Raw genomic sequence first — 22717 nt, 5'->3', positions numbered from 1 at the left:
CTAACCTCTTGTAATCTTAGTGTATTTAGTAGGTTCTATCTTATGTTCTTATTCCCTAACCCCTTAACCTAACCTCTTGTAATCTTAGTGTATTTAGTAGGTTCTATCTTATGTTCTTATTCCCCAACCCCTTAACCTAACCTCTTGTAATCTTAGTGTATTTAGTAGGTTCTATCTTATGTTCTTATTCCCCAACCCCTTAACCTAACCTTTCAGATGTAGTTTGTTGAATATATTATCCTTTTCCTAACCTTTCAGATGTAGTTTTGTTTCTCCTTTTTGTATATTTTTACCCAAACCATCTTTCCTTCTTTACTTTGATTCTCCTACTCCTTCTAACCCTCCTTTTCTATCTCTCTCCCTTATTCTCTCTCTTCCTCATTTGCTCAAATGCTCTCTTGTTTCTCAAATTCAAGTCTTATTGCTCCCATTCTCACACCCTCACTCTCATTCACTTAGTTTTTCTTTTTCTCAATTCAAGTCTTAGTGCTCCCATGCCCACACTCTCTCTCATTCTCTCTTCTTTGGTCCCATTTTCTTCCGCCCCCTCTCTCTTACTCCTTGCTCTTCCTTCATGCTCTCACTCCCTTGAGCTCTTGTTTCTCAATTTCAAGTCTTAGTAGATCCGATTCTTTACTATTGTAATTTTTATTATTACTATGATAAAGAATGAACTTATATGTGAAAACAAAGTAAAGAAGGAAAGAAGGTTAAGTGGGATGGTGGGTTTGGGTAAAAATATACAAAAAGGAGAAACAAAACTACATCTGAAAGGTTAGGAAAAGGATAATATATTCAACAAACTACATCTGAAAGGTTAGGTTAAGGGGTTGGGGAATAAGAACATAAGATAGAACCTACTAAATACACTAAGATTACAAGAGGTTAGGTTAAGGGGTTGGGGAATAAGAACATAAGATAGAACCTACTAAATACACTAAGATTACAAGAGGTTAGGTTAAGGGGTTAGGGAATAAGAACATAAGATAGAACCTACTAAATACACTAAGATTACAAGAGGTTAGGTTAAGGGGTTGGGGAATAAGAATAAATGATAAAAACATAATAAATACAACTTATGAGCAACTTGATGAACTTTAACAAATAACCCTTGATCTGCAAAAATGACCATTTGAGAAATTGGCCCTTGAAACGAGTAAGTTCCCATATATAACAAAAACCTTTGAAATGGTTAAACACCCAATCTTAAACAAATAACACTTGAAATGCAAAAACGTCCATTTGAGAAATTATCCCTTGAAATGAGTAAATGCCCATATATAACAAAAATTCTTTGAAATGCTTAAATATCCAATCTCTAACAAATAGCACTTGAAATGCATAAGTGACCATTTGAGAAATTAACTAATGAAATGAGTAAATGAATATGAGACAATGATTGACGAAACACAAAAGACAAGAAGGAATACTTATGTAAGTTAGATCATGTCTGGTTTGACTAGATAAGTTAGGATACATCAGTTTGGGATTGTAAGATTAAGTTAGGTAAAGTAAGTTAGGTTACGTTAGGATAGATAAGATAAGTTATATAAGTTAGGTAAGGTAAGGTAAGTTAGGTTAAGCAGGTTAAGTTAAGTTAGGTAATGTAGGTAAGTTAGGTAAGATAGGTAAAGTTAGGAAAGGTAGGTAAGGTAAGGTAACATAGGTAAAGTTAGGTAAGATAGGTAAAGTTAGGTAAGATAGGTAAGATAGGTTAAGCAGGTTAAGTTAGGAAAGGTAGGTAGGGTAAGGTAACATTGGTAAAGTTAGGTAAAATAGGTTAAGCAGGTTAAGTTAGGAAAGGTAGGTAAGGTAAGGTAACATAGGTAAAGTTAGGTTAGGTTAGGTTAGGTAAGATAGGTAAGGTAAGGTAAGGTAACATAGGTAAAGTTAGGTTATGCAGGTTAAGTTAGGTAAGATAGGTAAAGTCAGGTAAGATAGGTAAGGTAAGGTAAGGTAATATAGGTAAAGTTAGGTAAGATAGGTTAAGCAGGTTAAGTTAGGAAAGGTAGGTAAGGTAAGGTAAGTTATGTTAGGATAGGATAGGTAAAGTTAGGTTTAGGAACGTTACGTTAACTAAGTAACATTGGGTGGAGAGGATAGGTTACGTAGGTTTGAACAGTGTAGTTCAGAGAACAGTTTAAAAGGTAAAATGTCTAAGAAAATATATTTAACAGAAGTGTAAGTTTGATATGAAAAGCTGAACTAGTTACATTTGGGGAGAAATTTTATGCCTGAAGATGTCTTAGAGAACAACAATGTTGTCTTAAAGTATAACTTGATGGAAGAAGGAGAGTTTCTTTGATGAACAAAGGTGACTTAGAGATCAACATTGATGAACGAAGATGTCTTAGAAAGCTTCTCTGATGAACGAAAGGTTACTTAGAGAATAACTTTTGTTAGCTCTTTGAATAACTTTGATGACTTTGAGAATAACTTTGATAGCTCTGGGAATAACTTTTATGATTTTGAGAACATCTTTGATGTCTTGGAGAACAACATTGATGTTTAGAGAACAACTTTGATGACCAAGATTAACTTTAGATGTCTCTGAGAATAACTTTATAACATAGAAATTAACTTTAGATGTCTCTGAAAATATCTTTGATGACTTCGAGAATAACATTTGATGTCTCTGAGAATAACTTTTATGTCTTACATAATAACTTTAGATGTCTCTGAAAATAACTTTGATGAAAGAAGATGTCTTAGATTAACTTTTGATGACTTTGAAAACAAGTTTGTTGAACAAAGATGTTTTGAAAGTTTCTCTGACGAACGAAGGTGACTCAGAGAATAGCTTTGGGTAGCTCTGAGAATAACTTTTGCTGTCTTAGAATAACTTTTGATTGTTCTGAGAATAACTTTAGATATCTCTGAGAATAAGTTTGATGAACGAAGATATCTTACAGAGCAAATTTTATGTTTCGAAGAATAACTTTTTTGATGACTCTGGGAATGACTTTGTTGTCTTAGAGAATAACTTTGAGGGCTTAGAGAATGTCTTTGATGAATGGAAGTGAGTTAGAGAATAACATAACATGACTGAGAATAACTTTTGATAACTCTTAGAATAACTTTGATGTCTTAGAGAATAACTTTAGATGACTTTGAGAATGTCTTTGGATAACTCTGAGATTAACTTTGATGTCTTTGAAACAACATTGATGAATTGGAGAATGTCTTTGAGAACATGAGTAGTATTTTGTTAGCTCAGAGAATAACTTTTGATGACATAGAGAATAACTTTTATGTCTTAGAGAAGAACATTGATGGCTTAGAGAGAATATCTTTGATGAAAGATGATGTCTTGGATTAACTTTGACGTCTCTTGGAAAAACTTTGATGACTGAGAATAACTTTTGATAGCTCTTAGAGAATAACTTTTATGAACGGAGATGTTTGAGATTAACTTTGATAGCTCAGAATAACTTTTGTGGACATGAGAATATCTTTGGATAACTCTGAGATTAACTTTGATGTCTTTGAAACAACTTTGATGTACGAGAGTGAGTTAGAGATTACCTTTGTTAACTCTGAGATTAACTTTGATGAACGAGAAAATACTTTTTGATGACATCGAGAATAATTTGATAGCTCTGAGAATGACTTTTATGCCTCTGAGAATAACTTTGAGGATGCAAGTAAATTTTTGAGTGTTTGAGAGTGTCTTTTGATATCTCGAAGAGTCCCATTGAAGTCTTAAAGGAAGTCTTTGATGTCTCAAAGGATGTCTTTGAGTGCAACTTTGATGTCTTTGAGTAAGTCCTTGATGTCTCGAAGAGTGTCTTTGACTATATTTCTTACTTAACGACATATAATTTTAGTTAGGAACAACGATGAATATGACTATTCTAGCGAAGTGAAAGGTTACTTTAGTTAAGAACAGTGTTGGAAAGAGGCTACACCTGACTATTTTAAATGAGAGAAGTGATATTTCAGGTAAGAAATGACAAGGAAACATGATGAAGTAACTATTTTTTAGTTGACTGATGAATACTTTAGTTAAGGAAAAAGACAAAACATGATGAACATGGCTTTTTCTGTTGATTGATGGATAATTTTAGTTATGAAATGACAATGAAAACATGAAGAACACGGTTATTTTCTGATGACTGGGGAATAAGTTTAGTTAAGAACAGTGCTGGAAAGATTCCTTTGACAATTTTTCTTACTTAGCGACATATATTTTTAGTTACGAAAGTGTTGAAAAAGTTACATTTGACTATTTTTAGTGCTCCACAAAGTATAAATGTCAGTTAAGAACGACGATGTAAGATATCTTTGACTATATTTTCTTACTTGACGAAAACATAATGGCTGTTACGAAATAATGAATATGACTTTTTCTGTTGATTGATGGATAATTTTAGTTATGACATGACAATGAAACATGAAGAACACGGTTATTTTCTGATGACTAGGGAATAAGTGAAGTTATGAACAGTGTTGGAAAGATTCCTTTGACTATTTTTTGGTTGAATGGATAATAAGTTTAGTTGAGAAATGACGAAAGTGACTATGTTTTAGTTGATTGGAGAAAGATTTTTTAGTTAAGGAACGTTAAATAACATGTAAGGGGAAAAACCCAGAGAACATATGGGGAACATGGCAAAGAACATATGTAAGAAAAGTTGATGAATACAGTGAACATGCTAGGAATATGAACTTACAGAGATCATGAAAACATGATAAGGAGAATAGGGATTACAAAGAATGAACAATGGACTTGTGAAGAACATGGAGAATATGACAAAGAATGTAGAAAACATGTAAGTAAAGGTGAAAAACGAAGTGATCTTGTGAGGAACATGAACTTGTAGAGGAACATGAATATTGACAAAGAACACAAAAATATGGAAGTTAGCATGAATATTGAGTATAAAAGTTGTAAAGAGAACATGTGATGTACATAGAAAATATGACTAGAATTTGTAGAGAACATAATGAGACTAAGAGAAAGATTAAAGAAAAAGATGAGAAAAACAGGTGAAAAGAATTGAACTGAGCATGCTGTGAACATTTGTAGAACATGGAATGAACACAGAAAACATGGACAAAATGTGAAGAACACAGCTGAATATAGAGAAAATATGCAAATACAGTATGATTATTGAAGGTTTTGATACGTTGGGGATTGATACGTTGGGGATGAGAAGGGTAAAGTAATTACTCTGATAAAACAGATAGGCTGGAAAGGGTCTTGATCGAATATATTTATGTCTGATGATCTAAGGCTGAGGAAATGGAGCTTTGCTAATGTCCAGATTAAATTTACTACGTTAGAAAATAAGGTGATCTTAAATCTCAGGTGATTTAGTTGGAAAATAAAGAACTTGCACAAATGAACTAAGCTGGGGCACAAGAGTTGAAACTTGATAACTGAACTGGTTTTTATTTACTATGTCTGAAAATGTAGTTGGGTGATTTGGACTGAGAGTAATGAATTTACAAAAGTGAGCTTGGACAGAGGACAAGAGCTAGAGTTTTATAATTGTTTACTTCATATTTACTATGTCTGAAATACAGAGGGTAAAAATTTCAGGGAAATTGATGGGTTAAAGACTTGAGGGTGGAAGAGGGTGGGGGGACGAGAGCTGGAGCTCAGTAACTGACTTGATTTTATTTACGGTGTCTGAAATACAGAGGGTAAAATATTCAGGGAAATTGATGGGTTATTTACAAAGATACGAAGGAGAACTAAGGCGGGGACGCGAGCTGGAGCTCGATAACTGACTTGATTTTATTTACGGTGTCTGAAATACAGAGGATAAAAATTTCAGGGAAATTGGACTGTTACTAACGATCTTGTATAAACGAACTAAGGTGGGGGACAAGCGCTGGAGCTCGATAACTGTTTTGATCTTATTTACGGAGCCTGAAATACAGAGGGTAAAAATTTTAGGGAAATTGGACTGTTACTAACGAAGATACGAGAGAGAGCTAAGGCGGAGGACAAGCGCTGGAGCTTGGTAACTAAATTACTGTATTGAACTACGTTTGAAATATGATTATTTTTAAATTTTAGAGGGATTGGAATGATAGTATTTATTATACGACAGGGGACTAAGGTGGGGGAACGTGAGCTAGAACATGCTTACTAACGCGATTTATTTGTGTAAAAACTGACTTGCTTAATGAAAAAGGAATAAAATATTAGTATGTCAGAAAATAGGAAGAGGGAATAATATGAAGAGGAGAGAGAGAGAGAGGAGGGACGGTCCAGATATTATGGAGAAGATAAGATAAGATTAAGAGATGACCTGGCGGGCCGGGCGTAAGGTAAATAAAAGTGACGCGAGAGATTGGGAGGTAAGGGGGGAGGGAGGGAGGGGGGTGTGATGTACGAAACCCTGAAAACCCTGGCTCACAAACACGAATTTCTAAATTTACATGAAAACTATGGCTTACACAGACGGATTTTGTAAGTTGAAAACATGTAAAATATGTCCGTAGAGTTCTCATGGAAACCCTAAAGAGCTACATACGTTACTTGAATTTGTTCCATAAGCCCTTAACAAACTTCTAAGTCTCGGAAATTATTTTTCTCATAAGAAATCCTTACTTTTAAAATCGGTGACTGACAAAATTTACCTGAAAACCCCCAAGAGCTACACACCAATTTCCAGAAAAACTAAAAAGGTACCTGTGAGTCGTACAACTCACAGGGATCCTCTCCCCCCCAAAAAAAAGGTACCTGTGAGTCGTACAACTCACAGGGGTCCTCTCCCCCCCCAAAAAAAAGGTACCTGTGAGTCGTCCACCCTACTACTTACCACCTGTTGAGCAGCCCCGGCCACCACCACCACCTGTTGATCAGCCCCGGCCACCACCACCTGTTGAGCAGCCCCGGCCACCACCACCTGTTGAGGAGCCCCGGCCACCACCAGTTGAGTAGCCCCGGCCACCACCACCTGTTGAGCAGCCCTGGCCACCACCACCACCTGTTGAGCAGCCCCAGCCACCACCACCTCCTGTTGAGCTGCCCCGGCCACCACCACCTGTTGAGCAGCCCCGGCCACCACTACCTGTTGAACAGCGCCGGCCACCACCACCTGTTGAGGAGCCCCGGCCACCACCACCACCTGTTGAGCAGCCCTGGCCACCACCACCTGTTGAGCAGCCCCGGCCACCACCACCTGCTGAGCAGCCCCGGCCACCACCACCACCTGTTGAGCAGCCCCGGCCACCACCACCACCTGTTGAGCAGCCCCGGCCACCACCACCACCTGTTGAGCAGCCCCCGCCACCACCACCACCTGTTGAGCAGCCCCGGCCACTACCACCACTACAGGACACTACAGCCGAACTGAAAGCAAAGGTCAACAAATTGATCGAAACTGTGAACGCCAAGAAATCTGGACTCCACCTGCTAAAGATTATTGGGGAATATAAACCTGGATATGCGTATGGAAATGTCAAGACACACAAGCCTGGAAACCCACTTCGGCCAATCATCAGCCAGATACCCACACCCACATACAGACTGGCGAAACGACTCAACGGCTTGCTGACTCCTTATGTCCCTTGCGCCTTCAGCCTAAAGTCTCCAAAGGAATTTGTTGACTTGCTGCGGGGAACACGGGCCACAGGGATAGGAGTCTCGTTGGACGTAGAATCACTGTTTACCAACGTACCTGTGGATGAAACAATCGGGATGATAACCGACAGAGTGTATCGTGATCCGGCCTGTACTCCTCTTGACATACCAGAAAACAGTCTAAGGAAACTACTCCAAGCTTGTACTAAAGAGGCACCCTTCTTGAGCCCGGATGGACACATGTATAAGCAAGTAGATGGGGTCGCCATGGGTTCTCCCCTAGGTGTCCTGTTTGCAAACTTCTACATGGGTACCATCGAGCAAAAAGTCTTAGTCGACATGAACTTGAAACCGGCCATATACTGCAGGTATGTTGACGACATTTTTACACAGGTACCTGATGTCAGACATCTGCAGGAGCTGAAGGAGGCATTTGAGCAGAATTCTGTGTTGCGTTTCACTTACGAGATGGAGAAGGATGGGAAGCTGCCCTTTCTAGATGTAACAGTCATGGAAGGGAGTGGAGTTTTCCACACTGCAGTCTACACTAAGGAAACAAACATAGGAATGTGCCTGAATGCCAACAGTGACTGCCCGGACAGGTACAAGAGGAGTGTTGTTAAAGCTTATGTCGACCGTGCTCTCAGCCAGAGCTCAGAATGGAAGCAAGTCGACGAAGAACTCTATAGGGTAAGGCAGGTCCTAGTCAACAACGGCTTCTCCAATGGTTTCGTTGAAGACATCATAAGAAGGAAAGTGAAACGCCATGCAACCTCTGAAGAGACAACTAACACAACACCTATACCCCCCTATTAGACTATTTTACAGGAACTTCTTTTCCACAGCCCATAAAACGGAGGAAAGGGTTCTGAAAGATATTGTCAGTAGAAACGTTATCCCTACAGACAAAAATCAGAAGATACAACTGACAATTTACTATAAAACCAAAAAAACGGCCAGCATACTCATGAGAAACTCTCCAGACACAAAGCAGAACTCTTTAAAAGAGACCAACGTCGTCAATGCCTTCAAATGCCCTCTTGGGGATTGTAAGCCTAAAAAAACTCAGTATATAGGCAAGACAACAACATCTCTTTCCAGGCGTTTAACGATGCATAAGCAACAGGGCTCCATTAAGGAACATATAGCCTCTTCCCACAACCAAACCATCACCAGAGAAATCTAAGCAAACAACACAGAAATCACCGATAGATACAGCGATAGCAGGCGGCTCGACGTCTGCGAGGCACTACACATCAAGAGGTCAACACCAGCAATCAACAGCCAATTAATGCACAACTATATTCTACCCGCTTCAAGACTCCGCTCCAAAATAGAAGCATCAAGAAATATGGGCCAATAAAAATAGGCCTTCTGCAGTTACCTACCTTTAATACCTGTTTGTATTTCATTGTTTCGTGTTCTGTCTTGTGTTAAAATTTATTTTCACCTCATCCAAAACTATTGTAACATGTCACTTCACCCAAATGTAGGTATAAAAACTCTAAAGATGTTTAAGCTCTATTCAGTTAAAGTTTGTGTGAGTGTGTAAACTAAAGTCTTTGAAAATGTAATAAGTTTTACGAAACGCGCTCAAGTGTCGCGTCAGACTAGAAATAAAAATGAATTTTGAAGAATTGATCTTTGAATTACCATCAACAGTGAAAAGAAACCTAAGAAAGATCGAGAAAATTCGTGTTAGAATTATTAATCTTACATTTTCGGTCATATTTAATAATATTTGTCTACAGGAAAGACTGCTACCAAAATATACTAATATATATAAATATATATATATATATATATATATATATATATATATATATATATATATATATATATATATATATATATATATATATATATATATATATATATATACATATATATATATACATATATATATATATATATATATATATATATATATATATATATATATATATATATATATATATATATATATATATATATATATATATATATATGTCGTACCTAGTAGCCAGAACGCACTTCTCAGCCTACTATGCAAGGCCCGATTTGCCTAATAAGCCAAGTTTTCATGAATTAATTGTTTTTCGACAACCACACCTACCTAACCTAACCTAACCTAACTTTTTCGGCTACCTAACCAAACCTAACCTATAAAGATAGGTTAGGTTAGGTTAGGTAGGGTTGGTTAGGTTCGGTCATATATCTACGTTAATTTTAACTCCAATAAAAAAAAATTGACCTCATACATAATGAAATGGGTAGCTTTATCATTTCATAAGAAAAAAATTAGAAAAAATATATTAATTCAGGAAAACTTGGCTTATTAGGCAAATCGGACCTTGAATAGTAGGCCAAAAAGTGAGTTCTGGCTACTAGGTACGACATATATATATATATATATATATATATATATATATATATATATATATATATATATATATATATATATATATATATATATATATACAACTTTAGAACACTTTCCCACCAGGAGACTCGAACCCTAGCCAGCACAGAAGCCTTCCAGCAACTGGCATAACAGGTACGCCTTAACCCTCTCCACCACCGCTCAGACCCTTAAAAGAGATGGTAATTTCGGAGTATTTAAATACCCCAAAGATCAACACCTCCCAAGAGCACCAGAGCAAGTGAGGGGTCATTTAGACGTTAATTTCATCAAGTCCCTGTTAATATGGGAAGACACAGTGTCTCTGCTTAAGGCACAACTCTCCTAAACACGAGAGTTAAGTATACAACAAATAAGGTATATATATATATATATATATATATATATATATATATATATATATATATATGTCGTACCTAGTAGCCAGAACGCACTTCTCAGCCTACTATGCAAGGCCCGATTTGCCTAATAAGCCAAGTTTTCCTGAATTAATATATTTTCTCTATTTTTTTTCTTATGAAATGATAAAGCTACCCATTTCATTATGTATGAGGTCAATTTTTTTTCGTTGGCGTTAAAATTAACGTAGATATATGACCGAACCTAACCAACCTTACCTAACTTAACCTAACCTATCTTTACAGGTTAGGATAGGTTAGGTAGCCGAAAACGTTAGGTTAGGTTAGGTTAGGTAGTCGAAAAAACATTAATTCATGAAAACTTGGCTTATTAGGCAAATCGGGCCTTGCATAGTAGGCTGAGAAGTGCGTTCTGGCTACTAGGTACGACATATATATATATATATATATATATATATATATATATATATATATATATATATATATATATATATATATATATATATATATATATATATTGTGACGGTAACGCGTTGGTGTTCGGCTGTTTAAGGCTAGGGGTATGGCCTCGTCACATAGTTATAAAAAAAAATAGAAAAACTGGAACTTCGTCTGTGGTAAGGTAAGGAGAAGACACACAAAACACAAGTAAACTTTAACAATGAAATTTTAATTACGTTAAATAAATCAAAACATGAAAATAATGCACAAACAAATTCTTATAATAAAATCAATCAATCAAAATAATAAGAATACTTAAATGACACAATGAAAAGTTACGTTAAGGCAAAATAACAAGAAGTGCAACAAAAGTTAAGTGGGAGGTGCTGGAATATTGGCTTAAAGCCACCACCTCTCTCAGTACACGCTAACGTCTAGCTGGGAGGTGTGATGGCCACGAAAGCACTGAACATTCTGGGGACTGATGTTGGGGCGACCCCAGACATCAGGTAGTATTGGGGGGGGCGAGGCAGGTGCAGCCAGACCGGCGACCAATCAGCGGAGCCGTAGCGATCAACGGGTAGTTTGGTGGTTGGAGTTCGAACAGGTGGCTGGCTGCATACGTTTTTGCTCACCCTGGCAAGCCTTGCTGGTGTTGTTGTCGTTGTTGGACATCTCTTCCATAGTCTTTTTATATAATTGTGAAGACGTAATTATGGAGGGAAGAGCAGGCTCAATCTCTTGAAGGAGATTATCGTCACAACTCTCCCCCGAAGCCTGCGGTTCTGGAAGAAGTACGTCGTTATGTGGTGGAGTATTAGATGGAGTTGCTTCTACTTCATAAACTCTGGAGAGATCATGGGCTAAGATGTTGTCAGACTCTTGGTATAGCGTGTCTCCAGGTTGAATTTCTGCAGTTAGCAAGCCCATAGTAAAAGACGTTGAGATGAGAAGTGGGCGTGCTGCAGGAGGTGTAGGGTGGTGTGGTCCGTATTGATGGTGGACCGAGCACTTTTCAGGTGTGGAGTGAAGTGCTGAAGCTTCAGGATGAGGAAGAGTAGCTCCTTGCCAATTGTTCCGTCGTTCCTTGTAGCAGTAGTCGCTGACAGGTGTATTCTTCTCGCCTCGTTGCTGCATCACGACACCACCATCGTCGGTACCATTGGCGTCGACATGGAGGATGTAGGGCTTATCTGACGAGGTGAGAGTGGAATTAGAAGAGGGCATAGGAGCACGAGTATTATCCTGAAAGCATTTGGGAAGATCATTAAGGATTTTGGAATTAGAAAGCGCCGACTCCTTGTCAGTGCTTTCGGGAGAAGAAGCCGGGATGGTCTCACTGTGGATGTAGGGTTCTGTGAAGGTAGAACAATTAATCAAGACAGTGGGAGGAGTACCATTATATTGCTTCAGGAGGTTGACGTGGCACAGCTGGGTCTTCCGCCGCCTATCTGGAGTCTCTATGACGTATGTGTTGTTGCTTCTGCACTCTTTGACGCAGTAGGGTCCTGAAAATTTGTTTTGTAAAGGTGAACCTGGGATAGGAAAATAGGCAAGGACGAAGTCTCCCGGCTTGAATTTTCTTACTTTGCTTGTCTGGTCGTAATGAGTCTTCATTCTCACCTGGGCTTTCAATAGATTATCATGGGCAAAGCGGTGGACTCTCTCTAGAATGTGTTGAAGGTTTTGAAGAAACTGGGGCACATTCTGATGCTCACTGAAGGTGGCATCTCTGAGAGAGTCTTTGAAAGCCTTAAGGGGAGTACGGCACTTACGGCCGTAGAGCATCTCATAAGGAGATACTCCTAGGGACTCATTGGGGAGACTTCTGAAAATACACATTATTAGGTCAATCTGCTTATCCCAATCCTTTGAGGTTTCACTACAAAACTTTTTCAAGAGTGCTTTGATGGTCTGATGACTACGTTCAAGAGAACCCTGTGAAGCAGGATGATAGGGGCTGGACAATACCTGTTTGATGTTGAACTCCTCCAGTGTCCTTTTGAAGAGATCACTGGTGAAGTTGGTGCCACAGTCACTTTGAATCTCCCTGGGAAATCCGTATTGAGTGAAGATCTTCAATAGATGTTTGATAACCGTAGCAGCCGTGATGTTCTTCACTGGAACTGCTATGGGAAATCTGGTGGTAGGACACAGGATGGTTAGGATGTAGGCGTTACCTGAACTGGTCCGAGGTAAAGGACCAACACAGTCTATTATGAGTCTGTGGAAAGGTTCCGCAGGCACCTGTATGGGAATCAGTGGTGCTCTGGGAATGGAGACGTTCGGTTTGCCTGCCTTCTGACATGTATGACACTGTTTTACGTACTGTTTGACGTTATTTACCATACCTGGCCAGTAGTAGTCTTGGCGAATCCCATGGTAAGTCTTGTTGAAGCCGTAGTGGAAGAATGCTCCGTGGGCCAGGTGTAGAATAGTGGGCCGCAGGCTGGTGGGAATCACAAGTTGTTCGGTGTTGGCCCAATCGTCCTCCTCCTTCAGTTTACTGGGTCTATATCTGCGGTAGAGCAAGTCGTTCTCTAGGAAGAACCCAGGAATACTGTCGGGTTGAGTCTCAGCCTGGAAAAACAATGGTGTTAAAGTAAGATCTTCCCTCTGCAACTTACGGAACTCCAACTTGGTCAGATGCGGGGGTAGTTTCTGAGGGTCTTGAGGGACAGCGGTAGCAGTAGAGTCAGCTGGCTGTGGACGTGCGGCTTGTGCACGGGTGGTCACGAAAACCGGAGGAGAAACTTCATCACTCTCTTGAACCTCTGCTGGAACATACTCAAGAATAGGATTTATTGGCACAGAGTTACACACCTGGGGTTTGTCCATGACGATCAGGTTGGTCGGTTGCAGGTCTTCTGCCAAGTCGTTGCCTAGGAGAAGTTGCACTCCAGGCATGGGAAAAGGCTTTTCCCTGACGGCGACTTGGACTTCCCCGTTCACGTAGGGACAATCCAGGTGGACTCTGGCGAGAGGGTATGGAGTGGTAGCAGTGAGGTCAGTGATGAAGACTGTTTCCCCGGTGTAGACTATGTTGGGCACAGCCGACTTCAAGATGATCGATTGTAGAGCCGCTGTGTCCCTCAAGATCTTCAATTTGAAACGTCCCTCCGGATTTGAACCGTTGGCAGAGACAGTTCCAGTATACAGGTGGTTACTGAAAAGAGAAAGATCATTAACATCAACACCAACATTCATCACAGGCTTACCGGACTTAGGAGGAGTTGGTTTGGGTCGTTGTTGGTCAGTGGTTCCCTTGTATTGAGACTTACCACACTTGTCTATGGTATGTCCATAGAGTCTACAATACTTGCAGTACAGTTGTGAACCAGCTTGATCGGGGCTCACCTTCTCGTAACTGTACCACGACTTCTTACTGGAGGATGGTTCAGGTGTCAGCCGGTGGATGAGGCTGTAAGTGTCAGCCGACTTAGCACACTTCAGGTAGTCGGTTTCTTCTTTATCTGCTAAGTAGAGGCGGACAGGAGGCGGCACACGTCTCAAGAATTCTTCAACAAGCATCAGGTTGACGAGTTCTGTAAAAGTAGAGACATGTGCTGCTTCCAGCCATTTCATGAAATACCTCCGTTTCGTGTTAGCAAACTCGAGGAAGGTAGTGGTACTTGCCTTCAGGTGGTCACGGAATTTCCTTCTATAACTTTCAGTAGAGAGGAGGTAGGCGTCTAACACTGCTTGTTTCAGAGTGTAGTAGTCATTCTCAGACGCCAAAGTACTGAGTGTGACTGCAGCTCTACCTGTAAGATGGACTCTGAGAAGTGTGGCCCATTGGTCGACAGGCCAACTGAGTTGATTAGCAAGGGTTTCAAAGGTGGTGAAAAAAACATCAACTTCTGCTTCTACAAAGGATGGCATTAACTTACTTGCATGTGATATATTAAAACTGACGGGAAGATTGGCAGTAGCTTGCTGGCGTTGAGCGAGGTGTGAAGTTTCCAACGTGTATTCCCGTTGACGACACTCAAGAGCCAGAGTCGCTTGTTGCTTGTCATGTTCGCGTTGTATTTCCAACTCGCGTTGTTTGGTTTCAAGCTGTAAGCGTTCCCGCTCCTGGAGTGTTTCAAGCTGTACTCGTTCACGTTCACGGAGCATTGCCAACTCACGTTCCTTGAGGGCGATCTCTTCCCTTCGTATGTCAGCTGCTTCCCTTTGCTGTTCACGGGCTTCCCTTTGCTGCTCACGTTCAATCTTGGCCAGCTCTAGTTTGAGTTTCAGCGTTGCCAAATCAGTTTTATCTGCAATATAGTAAGTTTCATGAGTTTCAGAGTCTATCTTACCTTGCTCTAAATAGTAATCCAGCAACAGGTTGTGTAGGTCATTTTTGTTGGCTTGGTAGGGAACTTCTAGTTGATACTCATGTGCAAGAGTTTGTAGTTCAGTCCTCTTGGCACGACTTAAAGTCCCTATTTCACCTGCTGGATTTGCACGGAAAGTTTGGAGACGAAACATGGTGAAATTAGCAAATAAAGGTACACGAATGTTCAATAATGAAATGTCAGAAACAGGACAACGTGGCAACTGGTACCTATCCTGTGTGATCTTTAACAATTAACGTTAAGTGAAAGATATTAAATGATTAAATTAAATCAAGGGCGCAGGAAATCTTGTACCCGGTACTCATGTAAGAGAATAAGGGCAAGAAAATCCTACTAACAAATGAAACAAAGTTTCGAAAACAAATGAAACAGTTAAATGCTTCAAAAGTAAAATTGGTAGTCCAAGGATGTAGGCATACCTTGCCAAGTCTCTATAGGACATAAAGCAAGTTTTTCCCACTGAATTTAATATGATACTTACAGAATTAGCGAACTTTTGTGCTCTGAAAAAATAAGCTAATTCCCTACCGTTGTATGTATCATCATCTCTGACTGACGTGTAGGGGTGCGAGGTGTCAACTGGTGACGAGAACTGCTGCTGAGGTCCCAATTCAGCAACTAAAGTTCGAGCTAGAGGAACTATGGCCCTCTTTGTCCTCCTACAGTCAGATTGCAGAAGATTGGGTACTCTTGACCCGGGGCAGACCACAGTACCAGGGTACCAATATGATGATCTGTCAGAATGAGAAATATTCAAGGGACATAGATGGTAAATACGAGTAATAACAAGGAGGGAGAGATGACCAATTAAGAGTATGACTGCGGCCTACAGTCACCACGTAATCCAAAGTTGTCTCACCTTCACTATATGTTACTCTCGTAATGCACAATACACCGCACCTTATAAAAAATGAAATTGAATGAAAAATAGTAAAGCTACGTTAACAAAGTTAAATACGCTTACCATAAATTACCACTTGGCACCAGTACCTGAGTGAAGCTCCCGGACAGGCCCCCATATAACTTGTGACGGTAACGCGTTGGTGTTCGGCTGTTTAAGGCTAGGGGTATGGCCTCGTCACATAGTTATAAAAAAAAATAGAAAAACTGGAACTTCGTCTGTGGTAAGGTAAGGAGAAGACACACAAAACACAAGTAAACTTTAACAATGAAATTTTAATTGCGTTAAATAAATCAAAACATGAAAATAATGCACAAACAAATTCTTATAATAAAATCAATCAATCAAAATAATAAGAATACTTAAATGACACAATGAAAAGTTACGTTAAGGCAAAATAACAAGAAGTGCAACAAAAGTTAAGTGGGAGGTGCTGGAATATTGGCTTAAAGCCACCACCTCTCTCAGTACACGCTAGAGTCTAGCTGGGAGGAGTGCTGGCCACGAAAGCACTGAACATTCTGGGGACTGATGTTGGGGCGACCCCAGACATCAGGTAGTATTGGGGGGGGCGAGGCAGGTGCAGCCAGACCGGCGACCAATCAGCGGAGCCGTAGCGATCAACGGGTAGTTTGGTGGTTGGAGTTCGAACAGGTGGCTGGCTGCATACGTTTTTGCTCACCCTGGCAAGCCTTGCTGGTGTTGTTGTCGTTGTTGGACATCTCTTCCATAGTCTTTTTATATAATTGTGAAGACGTAATTATGGAGGGAAGAGCAGGCTCAATCTCTTGAAGGAGATTATCGTCACAATATATATATATATATATATATATATATATATATATATATATATATTTATATATCTATATATATATATATATATATATATATATATATATATATATATATATATATATATATATATATATATATATATATTATTAAATATGACAAAAAAGTAAGATTAATAATTCTAACACGAATTTTCTCAATGTTTCTTATATTTTTTTCACTGTTGATGGTAACTGAAAAGTCAATTCTCAAAAATTCATTTTTATTTCTAATCTGACGCGACCCTTAAGCGCGTTTGTAAAACTTATTACATTTTCAAAGACTTTAGTTTACACACCCACAACTATAACTGAACAGAGCTTAAACATCTTCGATTTTATACGTGCATTTGGGTGAGGTGATATGTTACAACAGTTTTGGATGAGGTGAAAACAAACTTTCAACACAAGATAGAACACGAAACATTGGGTATAATATTGGATAAGTTAAAGGGAAGAATGGAAGTAAATGCAAAGGGCCTATTGGCCCATATTTCTTGATGCTTCTATATTGGTGTGGAGTCTTGAAGTGGGTAGAATATAGTTGTGCATTATTTGGCTGTTGATTGCTGGTGTTGACTTCTTAATGTGTAGTGCCTCGCAGATATCAAGCCGCCTGCTATCGCTGTATGTATTAATGATTTCTGAGTTTTTTGTTAAGACTTCTATGGTGATGGTCTGGTTGTGGGAAGAGATTATATGTTCCTTAATGGAGCCCTGTTGCTTAAGCATCGTTAATCGCCTGGAAAGAGATGTTGTTGTCTTGCCTATATACTGAGTTCTTTGAGGTTTACAGTCCCCAAGAGGGCATTGGAAGGCATAGACGACATTGGTCTCTTTCAAAGCGTTCTGCTTTGTGTTTGGAGAACCTTCTCATGAGTTGGTTGACAGTTTTCTTGGTTTTATAGTAAATCGTCAATTGTATCTTCTGATTTTTGTCTGTAGGGTTAACGTTTCTGTTAACAATATCTTTCAGGACACTTTCCTCTGTTTTATAAGCTGTGGAAAAGAAATACCTGTTAAAAAGTCTAATAGGGGGTACAGGTGTTGTGTTAGTTGTCTCTTCAGAGGTTGCATAGCGTTTCACCTTCCTTGACATGATGTCTTCAACGAAACCATTGGAGAAGCCGTTGTTGACTAGGACCTGCCTTACCCTACAGAGTTCTTCATCGACTTGCTTCCATCCTGAGCTGTGGCTGAGAGCACGGTCGACATAAGCATTAACAACACTCCTCTTGTACCTGTCTGGGCAGTCACTATTGGCATTGAGGCACATTCCTATGTTTGTTTCCTTAGTGTAGACTGCAGTGTGGAAACCTCCGCTTCTTTCCATGACTGTTACATCTAGAAAGGGCAGCTTCCCATCCTTCTCCATCTCGTAAGTGAAATGCAACACAGAATTCCGCTCAAATGCCTCCTTCAGCTCCTGCAGATGTCTGACATCAAGTACCTGTGTAAAAATGTTGTCAACATACCTGCAGAGTATGGCCGGTTTCTAGTTCATGTCGACTAAGACCTTTTGTTCGATGGTACCCATGTAGAAGTTCGCAAACAGGACACTTAGAGGAGAACCCATGGCGACCCCATCTACTTGCTTATACATGTGACCATCCGGGCTCAAGAAGGGTGCCTCTTTAGTACAAGCTTTGAGTAGTTTCCTTAGAATGTTTTCTGGTATGTCAAGAGGAGTACAGGCCGGATCACGATACACTCTTTCCGCTATCATCCTGATTGTTTCATTCACAGGTACGTTGGAAAACAGGGATTCTACATCCAACGAGGCTCTTATCCCTGTGGCCCGTGTTCCCCGCAGTAAGTCAACAAATTCCTTGGGAGACTTCAGGTTGAAGGCGCAAGGGACATAAGGAGCCAGCAAGCCGTCGAGTCGCTTTGCCAGTCTGTCCGTAGGTGTGGGTATCTAGCTGATGATTGGCTGAAGTGGGTTTCCAGGCTTGTGTGTCTTGACATTTCTATATGCGTATCCAGGTTTATATTCCCCAATAATCTTTGGCCGGTGGAGTCCGTATTTCTTGGCGTTCACAATTTCGATCAATTTGTTGACCTATTCTATCAATTCGGCTATAGTGTTCTTCATTACCCTTTTGAGTTTAGTTTGGTCAGAGAGTATGAGGTTCATTTTCGACAGATATTCGTCTTTTTTAAGAATGACGTATATTGGCGACTTGTCACCTCTCCTGACGACTATCTCCTTGTTCTCACGAAGGCTCTTAGCTGCCGCTTTCAGCTCGGGGGACCGTATGGTGCTTCTGTAGTTGCTTCGATTCTTTCCTCCTTCTGCGATAAGTTCTGCTTGTAAAGTGTCCTTGGTGGTGACCTTCTTTTGTGTCTCGAGGTCGAATATGTCGTCCAACAGGATTTCCAACTACACTTTCCGGGCCATCTCACTTGGTCTGGACATAACGTGACAGTTTATACGTAGATTTAGCAGAGGAAATATGGGTCAATAGGCCCACTGCAGTTAATTCCATTCTTACTTTCAATTTACCCAATTAATACCCATTGTTTCGTGTTCTATCGTGTGTTGAAAGTTTTGTTCACCTGATCCAAAACTGTTGTAACATATCACCTCACCCAAATGCGGGTATATAAGATGAAATCTGTTTAAATCATAGCATAGTAAGAACTCTGTTTAGTGTTTGCAGGTTATAGTTGTTTGTGTGTAAATTAAAAGTCTTTGAAAATGTAATAAGTTATTACGAAACGTGTTCAAGTGTCGCGCCAGACTAGAAATAAAACTGAATTTTGGAGAACAGATTTTTCTATTACGATCAACCGTGAAAAGAAACACAAGAAATATTGAGAAAATTCGTGTTAGAATTATTAATCTTACTTTTTCGGTTATATTTAATAATATATGTCTACAGGAAAGACTGCCACCAAAATATACTAATATATATATATATATATATATATATATATATATATATATATATATATATATATATATATATATATATATATATATATATATATATATATATATCTATCTATATATGTGTGTATATCACGAAAATAAACACGTGATTAAGAATGTGACAATGTCAGACCACGGAGGAAAAATGAAACAGGAAATTTCCTTAAGTACTTTCGTATATTAAATACATCTTCAGAAGGTCATTTTACAGATCGAGTGATGGGTATAAATAGGCAGGAAGGAGTGGTGAAGTAAGGTGAGGTACAATACTTGGACAACGCAGAAGGCCCATTGGCCCATCAGATGCACCCAATTGGCACATCCGATGTAGCACAATGGCCCATCTGATACAGCAGACATACAAGCATAATATATAGGTAATTATAACATAAAGAAGTAAATATATACAATAAATTAGTGAGACAAATGTTTTTCAATGATTCTATTTAAATCGCCCTTTAGCTGATCTATTAGAAATGGATCTAAGTTATATAGACCACTGCTAATATTCAAATTACTTTCTTTGGTGATCTGTATCAAAGCAGATTCAATTATGTTTCTGTTATAGGTGCTTTTACAATTTGTTATTGAAGAAGCACTCTCCCAATCAATTTGGTGAGCTTTTTCTGACAAATGCACAAACAAAGCATTAGACAATTGGCCATGTTTTACAGAGTATTTATGTTGCGATATTCTACATTTTAAATCTTTAGATGTTTGCCCGACATAGAACTTATTACATTCCTTACAAGGTATTTTATAAATGACGCAATTATCACTACGAGGGCTGTTCCTTACTAATAGCTTACCAACAGTGTTTTCGTAGCTAAACATTACATCTATATTAAAAAGTTTCAAGGCCTTGACAATATTCTCAAACCCAGAGAAATATGGTAAACATAACACATTCTTTGGGCGAATCCTTTCACTGCATACATTATTATAATATGTACGACGAGCTTTGTTACGACAAACTTCCAAAAAATTCAGTGGGTAACAAAGCTTAAGACCAATCGAATCAATATTCTTAAATTCTTCATCTAAGAATTCTGGACTCACAACTCGAAGAGCTCTTAGATACATTGAAGAAAAAATTGACTTTTTTACATTGTATTTATGCCCTGAAAAATAATGAACATAAGATAAATTGTTCGTAGGTTTTCTGTAAACACTAAACTTTAATGAAGAGTTTTCCCTATGAATAAGCACATCTAAGAATGGCAAACATTTATCAATTTCAGTCTCCATAGTAAATTTTATGGAGGTGACTTGGTCATTAAGTTTGGCTACAAATTCGTCTGTGTTTACATCTGAAGGCCAAATACACAAGATATCATCAACATATCTAAACCAAGGAATGATTCCAGGAGTTATTTTTGAAACGAATTTCTTTTCAAAGAATTCCATGTACAGGTTTGAGAGCAATGGCGATAGAGGATTCCCCATTGCCATTCCAAAAGTCTGTAAATAATACTCATTATTAAAGGTAAATTTACATTCTTTAATGCACAACTTAACAAGACTGACAATAATATCAGCAGAAAGAGGTAAGTCATGGCTCATTAGTTCACGAGCAAGATAATCGAGAATATCATCGACCGGTACCTTAGTGAACAAGGAACAAACGTCAAAACTGATTAACTTTACATCAGGAGTGACAGGAACACTATTCAATTTGTTAACTAAATCAAGAGAATTTGTCAAATGAGAAGAGGAGATAGTTCCTAACAAAGGGGACAAGATTTTGGTAAGCCATTTGGAGAGTTTGTAAGAAATGGATCCCACAGAACTGATGATAGGTCTCATGGGATTGTTAGGCTTATGCGTCTTGACAAGACCATATAGATATGGTAATGAAGGTGATGAAGTAGTAAATTGATTAAGAAGATCTTTATGTTTACTTAACAACTTCCTCAAGCTACTATTGAAGAACTTGATGATGTCCTCAAGAGGATTTTTCCTTAGCTTAGTGTACGTTGAAGAATCTAGGAGGAGATCATTCATTTTCGAAATATATTCCTCCTTGTTTAAAATAACAATAGTGCTGGATTTATCAGCCTTTGTTATATGAATGGAAGGATCGGCTCTTAACTCCTGTAAGCTTCGTCTGAATCTTTCGGGAAAATTGCTTGTTTGGGGCGTCAACATTGAACCATAAACAATACCTTTAACCAGGTTTAGGTTTTGTGAAGACAGAGAGTTATGTTTTTCAAGCTGTAACAATGAACTAGCAATTTTAACTGCAGAAGGTTGATTTGAAATGGCAAAAGACATACCATAACCCAAAGCAGTAACCACATTTTCACATATCGTTTTGGACGACAGATTCAACACGTTGTTAGGATTAGATTTCTTGTTCCAATCACTATTTTTAATCAAACTTTCTAACTTGCGCTTAAGAATTTTCTGTAACTGATTAATTTTTCCGCGTAAGTCACTATATATTTCATCCATCAGAAGATTTTTCCAGTCCAAAGGTATTGCGTGATGAAAGTTTGCTTTGCTGTTCCCTCAGACTGCTTCCTTCGTGACCACCTTCGCTACTCTACTAGTGAAAGCGCACTGTTCCCGCATCCGCCTCAAATTCCTGAAACAATGTCTTGGTGAGCAAGTTGTACCCAAGTCTCTGCTACCTGCCCGTCTGCTCAAATTAGGTGATGAACCGTTTAGTGATTTCTGTGCTACCATTTTGAAAAAACACATTGAAGTTACAAAATCAAGGGAACGTTCTGTTTTCAAAAGCCTGGATACAGCAAAAAGAAACTTTCATCACGCAATACCTTTGGACTGGAAAAATCTTCTGATGGATGAAATATATAGTGACTTACGCGGAAAAATTAATCAGTTACAGAAAATTCTTAAGCGCAAGTTAGAAAGTTTGATTAAAAATAGTGATTGGAACAAGAAATCTAATCCTAACAACGTGTTGAATCTGTCGTCCAAAACGATATGTGAAAATGTGGTTAC

The 22717-nt window shown here is 38.9% G+C and overlaps 1 protein-coding gene across 1 annotated transcript in view; it reads right to left on the bottom strand.

Annotated features, from left to right (window-relative positions):
• LOC138363764 (uncharacterized) overlaps positions 1–22717 on the bottom strand; it is a 46826-nt gene that overhangs the window by 6420 nt on the left and 17689 nt on the right. Inside the window, exon 4 of the mRNA XM_069323157.1 lies at positions 6777–7112. Coding sequence (XP_069179258.1) covers positions 6777–7112 — 336 coding nt within the window. The remainder of the gene's footprint in view (positions 1–6776; positions 7113–22717) is intronic.

This window comes from Procambarus clarkii, chromosome 11 (assembly GCF_040958095.1).
Source record: "Procambarus clarkii isolate CNS0578487 chromosome 11, FALCON_Pclarkii_2.0, whole genome shotgun sequence".
In the NCBI taxonomy this organism is placed as follows: Eukaryota; Metazoa; Arthropoda; class Malacostraca; order Decapoda; family Cambaridae; genus Procambarus; species Procambarus clarkii.
The sequence above is the reverse complement of the archived record's forward strand: the minus strand, read 5'-3'. Positions and strand labels throughout refer to the sequence as shown.